This window comes from Spermophilus citellus, assembly GCF_964194105.1.
Source record: "Spermophilus citellus genome assembly, chromosome: 3".
Taxonomy (NCBI): domain Eukaryota; kingdom Metazoa; phylum Chordata; class Mammalia; order Rodentia; family Sciuridae; genus Spermophilus; species Spermophilus citellus.
Genome location: NC_138184.1, coordinates 226622404 through 226641527, shown reverse-complemented (window position 1 = coordinate 226641527; position 19124 = coordinate 226622404). Strand labels below are relative to the sequence as shown.

General features: G+C 42.6%; 1 protein-coding gene across 9 annotated transcripts in view; it reads left to right on the top strand.

The window, feature by feature from the left end:
• Positions 1-19124, top strand: part of PRKAG2 (protein kinase AMP-activated non-catalytic subunit gamma 2) — a 268473-nt gene that overhangs the window by 237459 nt on the left and 11890 nt on the right. For 6 of the 9 annotated variants that reach the window (XM_081283031.1, XM_081283030.1, XM_081283034.1 and 3 more), the window contains 4 exons: positions 13983-14064; positions 14868-14926; positions 16516-16561; positions 18333-18387. The exons of 2 other annotated variants lie outside the window; for them this stretch is intronic. In XM_081283031.1, coding sequence (XP_081139157.1) covers positions 13983-14064; positions 14868-14926; positions 16516-16561; positions 18333-18387 — 242 coding nt within the window. The remainder of the gene's footprint in view (positions 1-13982; positions 14065-14867; positions 14927-16515; positions 16562-18332; positions 18388-19124) is intronic. One more of the 9 variants, XM_081283032.1, reaches the window with a different exon arrangement.

Genomic DNA, 19124 nt, shown 5'->3' with positions numbered 1-19124 from the left:
TCAGAGATGGGAGGACAGACAGAGTGGAAATGAAAGGCTGCAATGCCCCAGAATGAGGGTGGAAGGACACTCTTGCACACAGCTCTTCTGCTTCCAACTTGAGTCTCTGGAGAGGCCACCTCTACATCCTGTGGCTGGGTTCCATGAGTTTAATACTGGAATTAACCTAAGGATCAGTTTCAGTCCTGGCCGTCCGTCAGTCCTGAGAGATGTATATCCCAAGAGCTTCAGATGCACAGTTTGAAGCTGTGCCTGCTGGGGGGCATCCCCACAGTCCTCCAGAGCCACTCTGCAGTGCCAGCTGTGGCCGGTAGTGAGAGGCATCGTGAACCAAGCCTAGTTTTCTCCCCAGGCTGTGGTATTGGAGGTGGGGGAAACGCCTGGGGGCCCAGGGGTCAGCAGTGAGGCATCGTGCTTCTGGCAGGACAAGCTCTGCCTACACCTACGTCCAGCCTTACACACCAGCAATTTTGCTTGGAGGTCAGAGAACACCATGTTAGTAGGGGGGAGCTCAGGCCAGGGGCTCACTCGGCATCCCATGGTTGGTTGTTCAGTCTCTACCAGGGCCCAGTTCTAAGTCAGGAACTGTTTCCCAAAGGAAAATGATTATCTGCAAGTAAGGACTCGGTTGTGTTGGATCTTTTTTCCTATGAATTTCCTGTCAGGGGAGGCTTCATGCAGCACCCCTAACTTGACCTTGCTGAGTCATAAGGCCCTTGCAGAAGAGCAGCTGGGCTTGCTGTTCAACCTGATCTTGCTCTGGTCCCTCTGAAGAGCTTTTAGAGTCACTCAGTGCAGGTGTCAGAGTAGCACATGCAAATACCTATGTGTTATCTGGGAAAGACACACCCAGTATTGTGTGGCCACAGGTGGTGGCAGCCTCTGCACTTCCCCGCGCCCCCCCCCCCCCAGGGATGCTGCACTGCATTTGGCTGCTAGCCCAGCAGCAAGAGGAAATTCTAGAGGTTTTCTATTTTGCTCTTTTTCCTACAACATCCTTTACTCTGAGTTTCAAAAAGCCAGTAGAGGAGCCCTGCCATTTGTCAGAATCACACATTCAAAAACTGAGGAGATAACCACAGCCTGGCCCTGCAGATCTCCTGTGCCCCTTCTGATTAGTCATGGGCCAGGACTTTATCTACGTGACCTAGTGACCATAGCCATGATCTGACTAGCAGACAGAGTGGCACTTGGGGTTCTAGAAATTAGCAGCCATTCAGAACTAATATCTATTAACTCTGAAAAACCCAAGTTTCCCTTTGCAAGTCCCTGTGGTAAAGTGTAGAGAAGAAATGATATGGATGGGGTTGGTGCCCAGGCTGCTTCCCAGGGCTCTGGGTCCGTGAGCTAGGCTAGGCTGGAAACTTGGTGGGAAGACAGGGCTCTCCAGTTTGATGACTCAAGTCATTTAGGGTTTTTCTTGTTGTGTAGGTCAACTAACGTTTTAGAAGGCTATTGGTCTGTTTATTCTGAGGCCCACTGTAGTCAGTCAGCTGGCAGCAGAGATCCCCATGGATCTGACCATTCTAATCATCACTCCTTGGCTGCTCTTGATGAGTGCCTGTGCCTGCCTTGTCATTGGCACCAGCAGAGGCCCTCTGCTACTGGAAGTGTCGTTCCCACTGAAGTCAGTGAGACTGGCCTGGGCACTGTCTCCTGCCACGTGCCTGGCCTGCAGAGCATAGCCCGTGTGGTGCTTCCCTCACACATGTTCCTCTGGGCTCAGTGAGAGCGCCAGTTTGCACAGGATGATGAGAGGCCACGGTTCCACTACCTGAGCCTGTGGACCCTCCATTCAGTCTTGCACAGAAGTTCTCGCATCACAGCCTTGTTAAACATGGACCCAGCAATGCCTGGATTTTAGTTAATCGACCCAGTAGGTGGTTAGAGCCACTTCTGGCTGCATGCACCAGTTGTTAAATGAATAATTTCTGATAGTCCACCTATAACAGTAAATTCCACCAAATCAGTATTAAATTCCACCTCACTATTAGAACCTCTTCCCACACATACTTCCCAGGTTTCTGCAGGTAGAAAATAGCACAATCTTATAGATCTTCCCAGATGTCACCTGTTTCCTGCTCTGGAACCTATCCCCAGTTACCAGTTGAGGATTGCAAAAGCTGAATGGGGTTGTCTTGAGATGAGTAAGCAGCCGTGCAAGAGAGTCTGCTCATGAAAGCTTGCACCAGGTTTTCAAGCAAAACAGGAGATTCTCACACACTGGAGAGCCAGCTAATCTCACTGCCACCGGAGCATCAGGAGTACTTTCCGGATTCAGGAATCTCAGCTTTTTCGAGTCCATTTACATGTCCCTGTGTCTGATACAAAGGTCCCACTTTCTCCACCAAGGCTTAAAGCCATCTGCATAGTGCTGAATTACATTTGTGTTTTATTTAGAAGCATCAGCCCTTTGGCTGTAAGAAATGAGATTCTTTAGGGTTGCCATAGCCTCTTTGGTTCTCTGGCCGTGACTGCAGCAGGTCTGTGCCCTGATTGCACAGTGTCTCTGCATGTGCTCCAGCACACACACAGGGGTCCATCCCACACCAAGGCCTATGGTCCTTCATTCTGTCTCAGTACCTGATACAGCAGCCACTTCGGCCTAGTGGTTCAAGAGGACATCAGCACAGTCACAGAAGAGGGTTGGTTTAGTCACGATGCCACAGCATGCCTGGATAATAGGAATCTGGTTTCCTACTGAGAAAGAGCTTAGCACTGTGTAAGCCAGGGACAGGGCACCAGTTACAAGTGCTCTGTTCTGGGAGCCACTCCTGGTGCCAAGGACTTTAGTATCAGGGTCCTATGAGGAAACAGGAGCCATACAAGTTATTTGAACAGAATAACACAGATAAATGTTAACTGGATATAGGTTTATTGGGTGAAGCACAACCTCTGAGGCCATGTTGTCAAAGTTTGGTTCCCAGACCCAGCATCTTCAACGTAGGCCAGGGATTTATGAAATGTAGATTTGGAGGCTAATTTCAGTCCCAGTGAACCAGAAATGTGGAAGCGAGGTCCAATGACCCATGTTTTACCATGGCTCTGATGCACTCTGAGGTTTCAGACCACTGCTCTAAGGTGTCATGGAGATAAGAGGGGTCCTGGGGCATGCCTGTGACTTATACTTGTGTCTCTGAGTGGGCGTGAGGGCTTGAGGAAGCCCATTATGCACATAACAGGAAAATGACAGGCTGGATTCAGTGCTGCTATAGGAAGGAAATGGGTGCCAAAGTAGGACAGAGTGGAGCAGGCAGACAGGAAGCCCACAGCCAGCAAGCGGACAGGAAGGAGAAAGTCCTTCCTCCTCCAGCTTTGCATTCCTTGCCGGCCTTCTTCTTTATTCTTGGAGCCTGAAATAGAGCCAGCTGGCAATGCTGACATATTCCCAGCATCACAATGTCCAGTAGGAAAAAAAAGAAGAATATATACTTTATACTTGGGATTACAGTGCAGTATTACTTTATTTTATTGTTTAAATTATTGCAGACAGTATTCATGATAATGCCAATTTTTAAAAAAAAGAACAATTTATTCAAATAAGTGGCTGTTTGCCAAAAACTAAAAGAACATGGAAAATATTGAACGAAGGGTACATAATCAAACATGAGTTAAAAGAAGGGCATGGCTATAAGAGGGCTGCCTGGTTTAATCTTAGTTTGAGATTTTAAATCAAAATGCACAAATTCATGGGGGTGCTTGATTATTTTCAAGCAAAAAATAAAGGAAAGAGCTAGTCTTGTTCAAGGTTGATGCTGCTGCTCTACAGAGAAAGTGAAATCCTTTGGCTCCAATTGTGCTTCTCTCATTATCAAGGAAAATCACCTTCAAGCTGGAAAAGGCAAAATAAATAGTGATTAACAGAAAATAAAACCCAAGAGAGGTTAGAGATTACAGGAAATGCCTGTCGGCACAAACCAAGTCTGATTTCTACCCGGATGAGTAACATTTTAGTACAATAGGGATCCTAGAAAAGAGATTATCAGACCTTTGTGTAATGAGAGGCACTGTGGAAACAGGTCATATGGAGAGGATAGAGTCCTCAAACAGCCAGAATGGAACCTGTGTAGGTGAATGGAACCTGTCACGAATTCACACAGAGCACATGTGAGCACACACATGTGCACACACATCCCCGGAGATCACAACTTCTCTGTTTTTGACTGTTGCATGGATGAGGCATATCTGGATCTCACCAAGACAGTTGGCAAAGCCCTGCGTGATGTCCCAATGGATAAGATGCAGAAGTGTGGTTTGGCAGAGCAGAGTGAATTGATGGGTCCTCTTGCGCTGTAGAAAACTGTTGGTTAAATCTCAGCCAGCCTAGAGCAAGTTTTCTCATTGCCTCGGATCCCTCTTGCGGGCCATCTTGACCTCCACTCCACCACCCAGAGTCAGCCCTCTTCGCTCTTGCAGGTGTGCCAAGGATAGCGCCTCACCCAGCCTACGCTAAGTATGCACCGCAGCTTCCTTAGCCAGGGGAGGCCAGAGCTAGTGGACCAACGCCTCTGCCTCGGGGCGGACAGTCCCCAGAAGACCCAGTGGTCGTGCAGCCCTTGTGTGTCGGCTCTGCAGTGTCCATGCTGGCTCACCCTCCTGGCCTTGTGCCCTTTGCTTCTTCTCTGCTCCTTGGCATCACATTCCCAGAACTTTCTGTGGCAGACTCTGCTTCCCAGGGCCCAAGCTGAGGAGCTGGCGGCACACCTGGGATGCCTGCACTCTAACTTCCAGGGACTTGAAATTTGGAAGGTCAAGTCATCAATACCTGGGAAGATTCCTCAGTAAGCTCAGCTGTACTTAGGACCAATTGATATGATATCCAGAACAGAGGAAGCAGCGGCATTCCAGTATTACAGAAAAGAGCATAAGGGGGCTGCGCGCTTGAGGGGTGCAGGTGTGCACACAGCAGGGCCCCGCCCGCAGCAGGCTTACGGTGGGAGCACGTGCTCTCCCTGGGACAGAAGGCAGATGATGGTTAATTTAGGATTTTTTTAAAGTACATATAAATCGTTTTAAACGTTAAGTGAAAAACAGCTTATAATAAAAACAGCAGTCTCTTGTGCCTGTTCCTCACTCCCATGCTGTTCCCCAGAAACAGCCCATTTAGCTGTTAGACTAAATTCAGACTCACATTCAGTGCACAATGCTTCCCAAGAAAAGATGCCTGGGAGTCTATTACTTGAAATTCTATATATCCCCCACACTAAGTGTATAGATTCCATAAGAGAAATCATTTTTATTTAGAATTCTGAGGCATCATTCCATTACTTCCAGCCACCAGTGTTGCTAAAGAGTAATCTGTTGTTTTTTTTACGATTTCTACACTGGGGCTGGGGCTGTAGCTCAGTGGTAGAGTGCTTGCCTCAAATGCGCGAGGCACTGGGTTTGGTCCTCAGCTCTGCATATAAATAAATAAATAAATAAATAAATAAATAAATAAATAAATAAATAAATAAATAAAGCTATTTTGTCCAACTATATAAAAAAATTTTAAAAAGATTTCTACCCTTTATGTGTGATTTTATTTTATTTTTTCCATCTGAAGCTTTGGGGGTTTTTCCATTCATTGTACTAGGTGTGTGATTTGGAGTCCAAATCTTGCAGTTCATTTCTTTATTCCTTGTATTATTCTTCAACAGTTTTCTTTCTAATGCTTTCTTTGTTTAGGAACTTGAGTTAGCAGATCTTAGACTCCCCCTCCCCAAATTGATCTTCACTGTTCTTTTTTAAAAAGTCTCTGTCATTTCTTCTTGGAAGATTTTTTTTAACCCTTCTAGTAAGGGGTGTGTGTGTGTGTGTGTGTGAGAGAGAGAGAGAGAGAGAGAGAGGGAGCAAGAACTAGGACTTCTGTAACTTTACCATTCAGGGTCTTGTGTGGCTTCCCATTCTTTCATAATTAAAAGTGAGCCCTAACATCTGTTGTGGATGCATTCCTGCTCACAAGGGGGCTTGGTGGGCTTCCCTCCAGAGTGGCAGGCCAGCCATCTTTTTCATTGAAAGCCCTCAGATGTTCATATCTATACATTTTCACATCTGGAGCAGTTCAGTTTCTCCAGAAACTAATAATGAAGATGGGCAGCTGGTTTGAAACAATCTGATTTGAAACAATCTCCCTGATTGTTCCCCCCACCCCCTCCCAGAGCATCTAGCCTTGGCTCTTCCCATTCTGCGGAGGTCAGCCTGCTTCTGAGCTCCTGGCTCAACTCCCAGCCCTTCCCCACGTGGGTTCTTCAGTGTGGCCACCTTCCCCTTTGTTCATCAGCACCTACTCTGTGTCTGCTTTTTGTCTTGTATAACATTTGGGGTTATAAAGTAGCTCCTAGTTATACTCCCTGTAGTTGGAGGATAACTTTAAGAGAAGCTGTCACCTAAAGAGTCACAAGGGGAACTCCAGAAGTAGCAGGTTTGGTCCCACGGGAGTAGAGGGGAGGAATATGGTGATTTTTTTTTTCTTTTGTATCAGAGATTGAACTCAGGGGCACTTGACCCACTGAGCCACATCCCAAGCCTATTTTGTATTTTTATTTAGAGACAGGGTCTCACCGAGTTGCTTAGTGCCTTGCTTTTGCTGAGGCTGGCAGAAATAGTAATTTTGATTGGAGTGATGTGAGTAGCTCTGTTGCAGAGCTAGAAGTTAAAGATGAGCTGGATTCGGTAGGTGGAGTTGAAGGTAGGTTCACTGAAGTGGAAGGAACACTGTGATAGAGGGAGGTACTAAGCAATACAGTCAGGTATAGCCATGGAGGGAAGGCCAGGTCTGGATCATGGAAGGTCTTGACCGTGATTAAGAAGTTTTATACAGAGATTGGATAAGGTATTAAATCCACCTGATAAGCTTTGATGTGGAAAATTTAGCAAGGAATCAAATTGGAAATTTTTAAAGAACTTTTGTTTTTCATGAATATTAATTTTTGGTGTGGGTGCACTCCAATCAGCTTAGTGAAAACCAAACTAAAATCATATAGAAAGCAGCAAAGCATCAGAGAAACCAGTTCTCTGAGTTTTTGAAATATAGATAGTTGCTTGGCATTCAATTGCCAGAATCCCTCTGAGCAACTCAGGACTGCTTATAATTCTAAAAAAAAATCATCTCTGTATTAAATTTTTATTTCCTGTCTTTACTTATATAACTATCATATTTGGTTGTTTGAAAATCCTATTAAAATGTAAATTCTAAAAATGATAACAGTCTGAACAAATTGCATATCAGTTGAAAAGAAAGAAATGTTCAGAGGTGCTCAAGACCCCCCAGAGGTTTTCTCTGCAAATTAAGTTAGAACAAGATTATGCCAGTTCTCTTTTTATTCTGCTTATTGGTTTACTGGTAACACCCCATGCCTTCTGTAATAAGAAAGAACTTTCCCAGATGATTTCATATTGCTCACAGCAGTTTGCATGTAAAGAAGCTGTGCTAGCTTCATTGTGGTGGACAACATTCAGCAAAACCACCAGAGGAACAGGCATGGTCACTGTGCACTCATTGTCCCTCTGCAAGGTGCTTGTGTCTCTTGTGCACTTCAGAATATTATGCTGGGTCTCTGAAGGAAGGAATCTGGTCTTCTTCCATGAGTACAACAGGTCAGCAATTTGTGTAGGTGGTTTTTTTCCCCCCATGCTAGAGATTGAACCCAGGACCTTGCTCATGTTGGGCAGATGCATAAACCACTGAGCTACACCCCCAGCCCTCACACAAGTGAAATTAAAACAGTAAATCATTTACTCTCAGCTTCTAGTTTAGGAAGTGCAGGGTGGAAAATAAAGTGTTGATTGTTTGGGCTCCTATCCTTGGGTACTGGGCTGCACCCACACCAAAAATCCTGTTTAATCCATCCAACAAGCCTGAGAGGAAAATGTTATCTGTCAGATCCGTTTACTAACAGGATTTTGGGGGCTCCAGAGGTAACTGAGCCAGCATCACATGGCTAGAGGCAGCATGAAGCCTGCTCATCAGGAAGGCGCTGGTGCTTGAGATCAGCAGAAACAGTGGGATGTTTGTATATTATTTCAATTTGAGAAATGCAGTGGTGTGATGGTTTTGTGGAGAAACACAGTGAGGGAGTTGAAGTCCAGTATATCTAGCAGTGAGCCCACAGACAAGAGGAGTGATGCGTCTGGCTGAGCTGCCTTCTCTTGCAGGATTAATGCCACTTGCCACTTTTCACTTTAGATTCTTAACCTCCTCCTGGCCCTTGAACTCTGGCTCCACAGGGGGTTTTCCTCACCCTGCTCCCTGCCCTGGCCCGTGTGGCATCAGCAGTGAATCTCCTCCCAGAGTACACGTTACCGGTTCCTCATGTGCACTGGTGGGTCTGTGGATTATGCCACAGCTGTATTTGACACATTTAGAATCTGTGCCGTGGGACCACTGCCTCTGTGTTTTGTTTACAGGGCCTTGAGACTTAGTAGCTTTGCAGCATTTAGGATGCTATGACTTTTTAGGTAACAGAATGGTCAGAGAAGTTACCATGGGGAAATAGAAATTTTTTCTGGTTCTGAAATAACAGTCATTGGTGTCGTCATTTTTAACTTGAAATTTGATGGAAATGTCTATAGCATGGAAATATTCATTAACATCTGCTGGAACTAACAGGGTGTGGTGGCACATGCCTGTAATCTCAGCAACTGCAGAGGCTGAGGTAGGAGGATTGCACGTTCAAGGCCAGCCTCAGCAACTTAGTGAGGCCCTAAGCAACTTAGTGAGCCCTATATTAAAATTAAAAAATTAAAAAGGGCTGGGGATATGCTTAGTAGTAAAGTTCTCCTGGGCTCCATTCCCAGTCCAAAAAAAAAAAAAATCTGCTGGATGTATATGTGATCATTTGTACAAAGTATAGACATTAAATATCAAGATCAAATATCAAAATATTAGCAAATAAAGCTAACAGTAATACTCCTCTTGCCCCTGGGGTTGATTCATGCACCTTCTGATCAGGTGTTCTTGTTTATTAAAGTCCGTAATGCTCAGCTATTTGTGGCTTGATGCCAACCAGTCCCCTAGACAGGATAGTCTCTTCCAGAAACTTCTAGAAATGTGTACCCAGAGGGAAGGCTTCCTTGTTTGGCTCTCATACAGTTGTCACATCCATTCAACTCGTGGGCCATAGTAGAGAATAGAGAAAGCCTCTCCTTGGTAGGGTCCCGGGATGTCACGTAATTCCTACATTAATGATGATTAAATCCTACCATGAATGCCTGAGTATCGTCTGAGTAGTTCACCTGGTGTCCTCACTGCTGTGGCTGGTTCAGGTCTAGCATTTTGCTCCATGATGATGGTGATGTTTTTAATTTTTCCTGTTATTTCTTCTTTTATTCCTCCTTTCTTATCTTCATTTAATTTAATAAGCCCTTTATTCCGTTTTTTTTTTTTCCCTTAGCTTTTTAGTTGTGCGTTCTTTGAGTAGCCTCTGACGGCTGCCTGGTAGCATCTGTCTGGCACTGTTGTCCAGCTCATGATACTTCACACCCCCCCCCACCCCACGCAGTGCGGTTTTTACGAGGCAGCTTAGCGCTGGCAGCGCCTCTCCTGCCTGTGCCTATCTGTTTCATTTGCTTCGGTGCATGTCGTCTGCCCATTGGGTGTTGTACTCTTGTTCTAAGCAGTCCATGCTTGCTTTTGTGCCTGCCCTTTCCTGGTGTGCCTCGCCCACTCCTGCAGTCCTCTGAGCTCTGGAGTCTCTCCTCCAGCACCAGGACCCCACCCCTTCAGGTATTTCTTGCAGTGTAGTAGGTTGACAGTTCTCCCAGCTCCTGTTTGTCTGAGCAGCTGTATTTGCTGGTGCCTCCTGAAGGTGTTTCCGCTGGATCCACATGCCAGGCTGGCAGGCTTTCAGGGTCACCAGACTGACTTTCTGTCATCTTCTGACTGTCAATGTTTCTGTTGCAAAGTCAGCCATCTGTCTGATTGTTGCTCCTTTGAAAGGTTATGTATCTGGCTGATTTTTCTTTCTGCTTCAGTTTTTGGCATCTTGACTATGATATGCTCAGGTGTGCTTATCCTGCCTGGAATTAATTTGATCTTCTTTGATAGATTCCAGTTTTCTGTTGAAATTCATCTGTTTGAGGATGACTTGGAAAGTACTATCAGGAAAATTCCAGAATGAATGTGGATCACAGTCCCTGAGTGTCTTTTCTGTGAAAAATCGTGCTTCCAAGCCTTGGCTGTGTGGCTACACGCCATCACCTCAGTAGTGTCCAGATCTCTCCTACAGCTTGTACAGGTTGTTTTCAATTGTTTCATTTTGGCCAAACTTGGAACTTCCTGGAGTAACTATTCAATAGTTGTGGTCATTTAGAGTTTCATGAATAATCCTGAAGAGGAGCTGCGGCTATGGCTCAGTGGTAGAGCACTCGTCCGGCACGTGTGAGTCCCTGGGTTCCATCCTGAGCACCACGTAAAAATCAATCAATAAATAAAATAAAGGTATTGTGTCCATAAATAAATAAATAAATAAACAATAATAATAAATCCTGAAGAATTAGTATAATAATGTTTTTTCCTGATGCATGTGTTATTTTGAAGAAAACAATAAACAATTTGTGGTTTTAAAAGATGCCCTGCTTCCTAGGCTGTTCCAACTAGTTTAGAAAAGCAAGCTAATCAGATGTTGATGTGTTAGAGTCTCTTTGTAGGTGAATTTTCCTCCATAGTCTTTTATAATGGTTTCTAGGGCCAGTCAAGGATTCCCCAGGTATCCCCAGGTGGAAATCTCAGAGCACTCAAAGAGACACACACCATCCTGAACGCCATGTAGTTAGGCAAATAGGCTGAACATCTTTGTGATTCTCAACAAAAAGTGTGGCTCAAAAGTCCTTAATCGATCTATAGATGCCATTGAGACACATTTCTCTCCCATCCCACTGGGCTGGCACTCCTTACCTCCTCTTTCCTGCTCTCTGCTAGTTCACTTAACTCACATATAGAATCCCTCCTGTGTAGGAGACACAGTGCAGGACTGGGTTTAGGTAAGTGTGCAGAATCATTGATGAATTCCCTCTGATTATCAGTGATCCCTTTGCTTTTGTACAGGTGAACCAGGCACATACATAATTCTACAAAAAGGCAAAATGTGTCTCGACAAATGAGTAAATAGCTTCTGCATTGTTAATCCTGCAGTCTGCTTTACGTCCCTGTAATTCTCACCCATTTCTTTCACTACTAGGTTAAAAACGGTTTTATATAGTGGATATGAAGAAAATCATTCTCTTTTAGTTAAAAAAAAAAGTTATACAAAAACAACATAACAGTTTTTTAAAAGAAACACACATTTTATTGTCCCAGCTCCTTAATATAGCAGTGTAATTATTGGCTTGCTTCTCTTTGATCTTTTCCATTTTACATATTTTATATCATATATATAATATAATTTTATACTCAGTATTTTTATTGTCAAACCTTTTTAACTTCAACATACTCTTCATAATTGTACAATTTTAACCAGTGTTAGATATGTTTTTCTCATTGGTATGCTCATATTTTAACAAGTTTTCTTTTGTTGGGTGGATATTTTTTTAGGTTTCAATTTTATAAATATTGCTATGTCAGACATCTTTTCAGGAATCCCACTCCCCAAAATAATCCAACTGGGAAGCCACAGCACAGTGGGAAGTGGGAATATCTTTGCTTCTTTCCTCACTTCCTCTCTCTCTCTTTCTCTCTCTGTTATAGCCACACCCCCTGTCCTTTTTTGCCCCAGCACTGGCCATGAAACCCAGGTGCACTTTACTGCTGAGCTACACCCCAGCCTTTTTTATTTTTCTTTATTTTGAGACAGGGTCCCACTAAATATCCCAGGCTGACCTTGAACCTGGGAACTTCCTGCTACAACTTCCTGAGTAGCTGGAATTACAAGTGTGTACTGCCTCACCCAGTTTTTATGATTTTTTAAATTTTTTTAATTGGTTCTTTTTAGTTATACACAACATTAGGATTCATTATGACAAAATTATAAAAACATAGAATATGATTTGCTCTAATTCAGCCCCCAGTACTTCCTCTTTCCCTCCCCTGGTCCATCCCCTATTTCCTTCTAGTCTACTGATCTTTATGTCAGTTACTTATAGTTTCTTTAAGTTGATGTCTTGGGTGTCTGTAATGGTGAGATTCACTGTGGTATATTCGTATATATACGTAGGAAGGTTGGGTCAGACTCATTCCAGTGTTCTTTCCTTTCCCATCTATCTTTCCTCCTCTTTGGTCCCCTTCATCTACTTCACTAATCATTCTTCTATCCTCCCCCGCGTCCCCCTTTATTTTGGATTAGCTTCCGCATATCAGAGAAAATATTTGATCTTTGACTCTTGAGGACTGGCTTATTTCACTTAGCATGTTGATTCATCCTACCAACTGTGGTTATATAAAAATATTTCATGGTTCCACCAGTGGTTTTATTTTATTTTATTTTTATTGTATTGTATTAGTTACACATGACAGTACAATGATCTTGACATACATTTGAATCAAATGGGGTATAATTTCTCATTTTTCTGATTGTACAGGTTGCAGAATCACATTGGTCATACAGTCACTATATACATACAGCAATAATAATGTCTGTTTTATTCTGCTGCCCTTCCTATCCCCCCTTCCCCTCCCCTCCCCTCCCTTCACTTCTCTCTACCCAATCTAATGTGACACACTTCTTTTTTTTTCCCACTTTGATTTTATAATAGCAATTATAAGGAGATAGAACTTCAAAGTATTTACTTATTTTAGCAGCAGTTAGTCAGCTTTCCATCACTGTGATAAAAATGCCTGAGATAAACAATTTGTAAAAAGGAAAAGTTCACTTTGGCTCACAGTTTCAGAGGTTTCACCCCTTGGTCACTTGGCCCTGTTGCTATGGGCCTGTGGCAGTGCAGCATGTCATGGGGGTAGCATGGGGCAGAGTAGGCGCTCACCTCTTGGTAGCTGGGAAGCAAAAGGACACGGAAAGAAGGGAAAGGAGGGGCCGGATCCCATTACCCCTTCAAGGGCGTGCCCCCAGTTCCTAATTCCATCCACCAGGGCCCACCCCTGTATCTTCTGTCACCTTCCAGCAGCACCACAGCTGGGGACCAGGCCTTCAGCACATGGGCCTTTGGGAGACATTTAAGATCCAAACTACAGCAGCAGCTATAAATGATGCTTTAGATTCCCTTTAGTTTTTATTTCTTTCGGTTATTAACAAAATTTAAACATTTTCCTTATTTGTACTGCATTTTGTATTTAGAGTATCGTTTCAGCACTGAGCTTTCAACTATTAATAAATCATCTGTCTGTTACCTTATATTATTTGTCATGAGGGCTATATGAGATTCTTGTCTTAGGATATTCTGAACAGTGCCTGACCCATAATAGGCACGTATGGAGTGTGTTTAGGGGAATAAAAGTGCAAGTACATTATATCTTCAGATCTTTTCTTTTTCATCGTTGGGGAAATGAGAGTGTTTGTTTGTTTGTTTTTGTTATTGAGCATATTAAAAACAAATTTTCATTTCAAGTCATTTGAGATAGCTTCAGTATTTTCAAATGAATTATTAATCACATATAGTAGAATTTAGAGCCTTGCATTATTTTGTATGGTTTTAATTATATGAAGTCTTTATGTTAACAAAAAATCTTCAAGGCTGGGGCTGTAACTCAGTGGTGGTAAAGCACTTGCCTCGCATGTGTGAGGCACTGGGTCAATCCTCAGCACCACATAGAAAATAAATAAAGATATTGTGTGTCCATCTACAACTTAAAAAAAAAAATTTTAAAGTCTTCAGTCACAAGAAGGAAAGAAATTGAAGTTAAATGAATTGTTTAGTTTCAAAAAGCAATCTCCAATCCCTGTATGTTCCTAAGTATAATACAAGCGGGTTTTTGCTAATGATTTCCAGATTGTCAAACTGACAAAACCCGCCATCAGAGATAATGAGGAGAGACGATGGACGTCCTGTTGAGGTGTCTCCTCCGACAGGTGGCCATCCCAGCTCGTGTCCTTCCTCTGCTTTTTCTCTAGGTCAAGAAGGCCTTCTTTGCCTTGGTGGCCAACGGTGTCCGGGCAGCGCCACTGTGGGAGAGTAAAAAGCAGAGTTTTGTAGGTGAGCAGGGAGAGCCTGGGGGAGTCTGAATCGGGAGGACAGCTGGGGGATGTGCAGGGCGCCCTTGGAGCTCAGGTGGTGAACCCGTTGCTGGTCACAGGACTTCCTTGCTTTTGCATACGGGTAAGGCAGAGTCCTTTGGTGATGTTCTTTTAAGTTAGCAACTCTTTGACACTCTGAAGAGCTTGTGTGCCTTTGTCAACCCGGGGACAAAAGCCCACCCTTGTGCGTGGCAGATGCGCATTTGCAGCCCTAGCTCAGGGGTGCCTGTTCAGCACATCATTTTAAAATAGCCTGTGTCTGCTTCCCCCCAGGTGATAATTCCCTTAGGGAAGTGGGTCATATCTTAATCTTCTGGCACATAGTAGGTACACAGCAAATGTTGACCCTCTTTCCTAAAACTGTTTTATTTGTAGTGGAAAACCATCCCAGTGCTTCCAGAGGTCATGTTCCTAAAGCAATATTCCTATATTCCTAATTCTTTATTAGACTATACCTTATTTTTATAAAGTAGTTTAGATCATTTAGCTCTTTTAGATGTTTTATAACAATTGACAATTTTTTCCCATTGATTTGCCAAATATTCTCATTCCATAGCTAAATTTCAGGTTTAATTTCAGCTAGAATTATATCTCTAATTAGACATAGAAAATACATTAATAGAAATATATTAACCTATGCTTAAGATCCTTAAGGTATATTTTATTAACTTTTTTAGTAAATATTCGAGGTTCACTTGCCATTTAAATTTTCCTTGTCCATATCCACAGTTTTGTTTTTAAACATACTATTCTTTGTTCCAGGAATGTTAACAATCACAGATTTCATAAATATACTGCATAGATATTATAAGTCACCTATGGTAAGTGGCATTGATCCTTACTATTTTATTAATTGGTACTGTATATGTCTGTTTGGGGAGGGGGCATATTTTAAGATCTTTTTGGTATGAGATGGGGGTGCATGGTTCGTTATTTCACATATACGAAGAGGGAATTGCAAGGTGAAGCTACTAACCCCAGTCACATACTCATGGCTTGGCGCACTTTTGCTCAGGAAAGCTGAAGGGAAATAGCTGCCACGTTCCGCTCTCAGAGTTCCTCAAGTCAGTGGACCCTATGTTCTGTAAACTTCACTGAGTAGACGCTGCTTGACTTCCAAGAGCATCCTGTGGCAGCAGGGTACTGGGCGTCTGCTGGGCTGGGCACAGGGACACCTCCCACTGCTCTTGTCCAGAGGGTCAGACCAATGGGGCCTCACACCTGAGATAAGGTGGGAAACCATAGGGTTTATCTTTGCAGGCCTATTAATGTGCATAGAGGTTGATGAGTTTCCCCAGCAATTTCATGGCAAGAGCTATGTGTGCTTTATGGTTTTAAAGGACAAAAAAAGAAAGTAGAGATTAAAATTGAAAAAATTCAGGTTGGCTTTTTTCTGCCAGTGAAGGAAAGACTGCTCTAGCTGATGTGAGTAAGCAGCAGAGCCCAAGGAGCCTGCCCCCCTGTTCTGCAAGAGCGTAGTTTGAAAACTACTTCTGTCCTTGGTCAAACACTGAGATGTTTATGATTCCACTGGTGTAGTTTTGGGTCTGTCTTTTTGTGAGCATGAGGAGGGGGCAGAGTTGTATACTTTATTTCACTGGCACTACATGGGGCATCTAAAAGGTGCAAATCAATTCAGTTAATACTGTTGGCCAGTTGTCCACTACAGTCATGCATCACTAAACAAGGGGACACCATCTGAGAAGTGTGTGGGCATTTGACTTTCTTGTGTGAACATGGCAGAACCTTTTACCCAAATTAAGATATGTCACTGGGCGATAGTCTTACACCATAGTCACATGTGTGGTCCTTCCTTGCCTAAAATGCTATTATGTAGCATTTCTACGTAAAATACAACAGCGAGTTGTGGTGAGACACGCCCTCAGAAGGAAGTTTTAACAAAGACTATAATACTCTATTTTATGTCATGCGACATTCTGATTTCTTGAACGCCACCAAGGCAGGTTAATACTAGGGGTCATATCTTTGCTTTTGGACTAGGAAAACTCAACACAAGTATGATATTTTATGTTGTTGTTGTTTTTTCCAGTACTGGGGATGGAACCCAGGGCCTCGTACATCTAGTCAAGCGCTCTACCACCGAGCAATATCCCCTGCCTACAGCGTGATTTTTAAATGGATGGATTTTGATAAAGTACAGCCAGATCCCATGTGACAAATCTCAGCAATGATTTATTAAATCAAAATTGCTGAAAAGCAGTTGGATCTAAATATAAAGCCCAAAGTTTTTCTTAATACTTGGATACATGTTTGTCTCTGCATTTCTTCTCATTTTCTAACTATAAACAGAAAAATGCTGTTATAAAAGCCGTATCATTTTCCAAGTAGTTTATTTGTTCCTGTATTATATATGTTAATATTTGTAAATAAGAATTTTTCTTATTTGCAGGTACAAATTTATGAATTAGAGGAACATAAGATTGAAACATGGAGGGGTAAGCACTACTAGGTGCTAAAAATCTTTACTATCCGGGAGAAATGTTAAACTTAGTGTGTAAAGTATGTTTTAGTATCACACGTTCTTTTCTCTATGATAATAACACATTAGAGAAAACATACTGTTTTTTGGTTTTTTTTTTTTTGTCTTCATTTTGGAAGTCTGGCTACCTATTCTGGTAATGGGCATGTAGAGTACCCACACAAGCCAGGCCTGGCACTCGGGCTGGCAATGTAGAGGGAGTGAGCTGACCACAGAGCCAGCCCCTGACACCTGCCCTTGTACAGAAAATGCTTCAAGGACCTGCCAGACCTTCACAGAAGTAAGGGTCTGTTCTGATTTAAACTTATTTCTTTCCAAATTATGGCAAAACACAGAACAAGTAAGCCTTAACTCTTTGAATGGTTTGGATCAAAAACCAAGGAAATAATTCCAGGAACACTATTTTTTTGTCACATTGAAATTCACCCTTTTCAATCATAACACTTTTCTGCAGTGGAACCATTTTTTGAATTCTTGTTTTGTGATTGCGAATGAGTCTTCCTGAGCCCATGAGTGGATGGTGGAGCAGGCAGAGGGGTGGGATGGGAGTGAGAGGACCCAGACTGAGTGGAATGAAGAGCCCTTGGGCGGGTATCCAGGGAAAAGCCTGGATGGAAATGGAGGGACCAGCCAGGCGTGGTGGCACACGCTCTAATCCAGCAACTCAGCAAAGCCCCAAACAACTTAGTGAGAACCCATCTCAAAATCAAAAAAGGGCTGGGGATGTAGCACAGCAGTAAAGTGCCCCTGGGTTCAATTGCCAGAACCCCCACCCAAGAAAAAGAGAGAAAAGAAATGGAGGGAACAACTGAAGGGAAATTTCAGATTGGAAATTCATACTATGGGATTTGCACTTCCCATAGTATGCCCCAGAGAATACACAATGATGGTCACTGAGAACAATGCTCAGTATCTCAAAAGCTCTGCAGGCCCTTTTAATGAGTTAGAGGCTTTGTTGAGTGATATATTTGATTTATTATCGCTTTCTCAGTCCAAGCTGAATGAATTAAGTCAACATGGAATCCATATGGCCTGTTACGATGTGATTGTGTAACTTAACATCAGGACCAATAATTCTTATCAAATGATACTATACACACTGTTGACCAAGGTATAAGTATATTTACATATTTCATACATGGTATTTGGTAGAAATAAAAGTGCTTAGGTATTCTCAACTACCTTCTGTGTGCATACCTTGGGAAAGCAAATTAATTACAGTTGATATCTTTACCAAGAAAATTTCCATTTGCTGGAAAGATTCCCAGGATTCAGGAGGTTGTGAGCATTAATTTAGTAAAATGAAACAAGAACATTTTTAAAGAGCAAAGTTTATTATTAACTAATTTTATCTTATAACTTATGAAAATTAAAGGATTTTGTAAATGCTTCATTTCTTGAGCATAATTTTAAGTTGATAGCATTCTGATAAAAGAGCTGGTATTGCTCTTTTATCAGATTGCTTGACTTTTCCCCCAAGGTTATAAATATCTATTAAAATCCTGTTTTTAAATATTTAGTTTTTCTTCAAAGGCAACATTCAGAGAACAATCAAAGTTGCTTAATACTGCCATACCTATAATTAACAGAATAGTTTTTAAAATTTCTTTTGATGTAGATTTTTAATTCTTTTAATTCTCTGTAAACCGAAGGGTATTTGAATTTCTGTGATAACGGCAAACAGCAAATATGTAAACTAACTGCGCATTTTCTTTCTATAAATACAGAGCTTTATTTACAAGAAACATTTAAGCCTTTAGTGAATATATCTCCAGATGCAAGGTAAACGTGTAGTTTTTTTCCCTTTATTTTCATATATATATATATATATATATATATATATATATATATATATATATATCTGTTTTATTATCATGTTAGATAAATAGAAGCAAACAAACAAAACATTCTCCACTCTAAATGGGGCCGGCCTCCCTAACTCCAAATCTGAGTTCATTAAAGTTAGGGACAAGAGAAGTCACAACCATGTTCCTGCATGAGGTTGACATGACCTAGGCAGATGGTCACACTACGCAGTCCTGAACGTCCAATCTCCTGTATTGGGTCAGTAGTAGGGAGCTGTGCAGTTGCCAAATCTTGGGCTCACCCCACCCTGCTCAGGCAGTCCAAGAGGACAGAGCCTGGGAATGGCATAGAAACAGTACTGACTCTGATCCTGGAAGGCTTTCATGAAAAAGGATAGTCTAGAAGACATTTTTAAATCTCAAGAACTCTAGAGAGAAAAGGTAAATTATTTGGGTTTTTTTTTTTTTCTCATTTCCAAATCTTAACAGGAAGACACACCCAATAGCCTTCTTGGAGCCAGTCATAGGGGAGTTAGTGAGTAGGCAGAAGGTGGCTCCACCCAGTCCTGTGGCCGGAGCCACAGGTGCCAGTTCCCACCCTGGGAGCCCACCAGCTAGCTTGGCCTCTGTGCGATCCCCAGGCCCCTAGCTCCCCAAGGGCTATGTGGTCTGCCCTAATCCAGGTCCCTAAATACACTGCGAAGGAGTACTCCC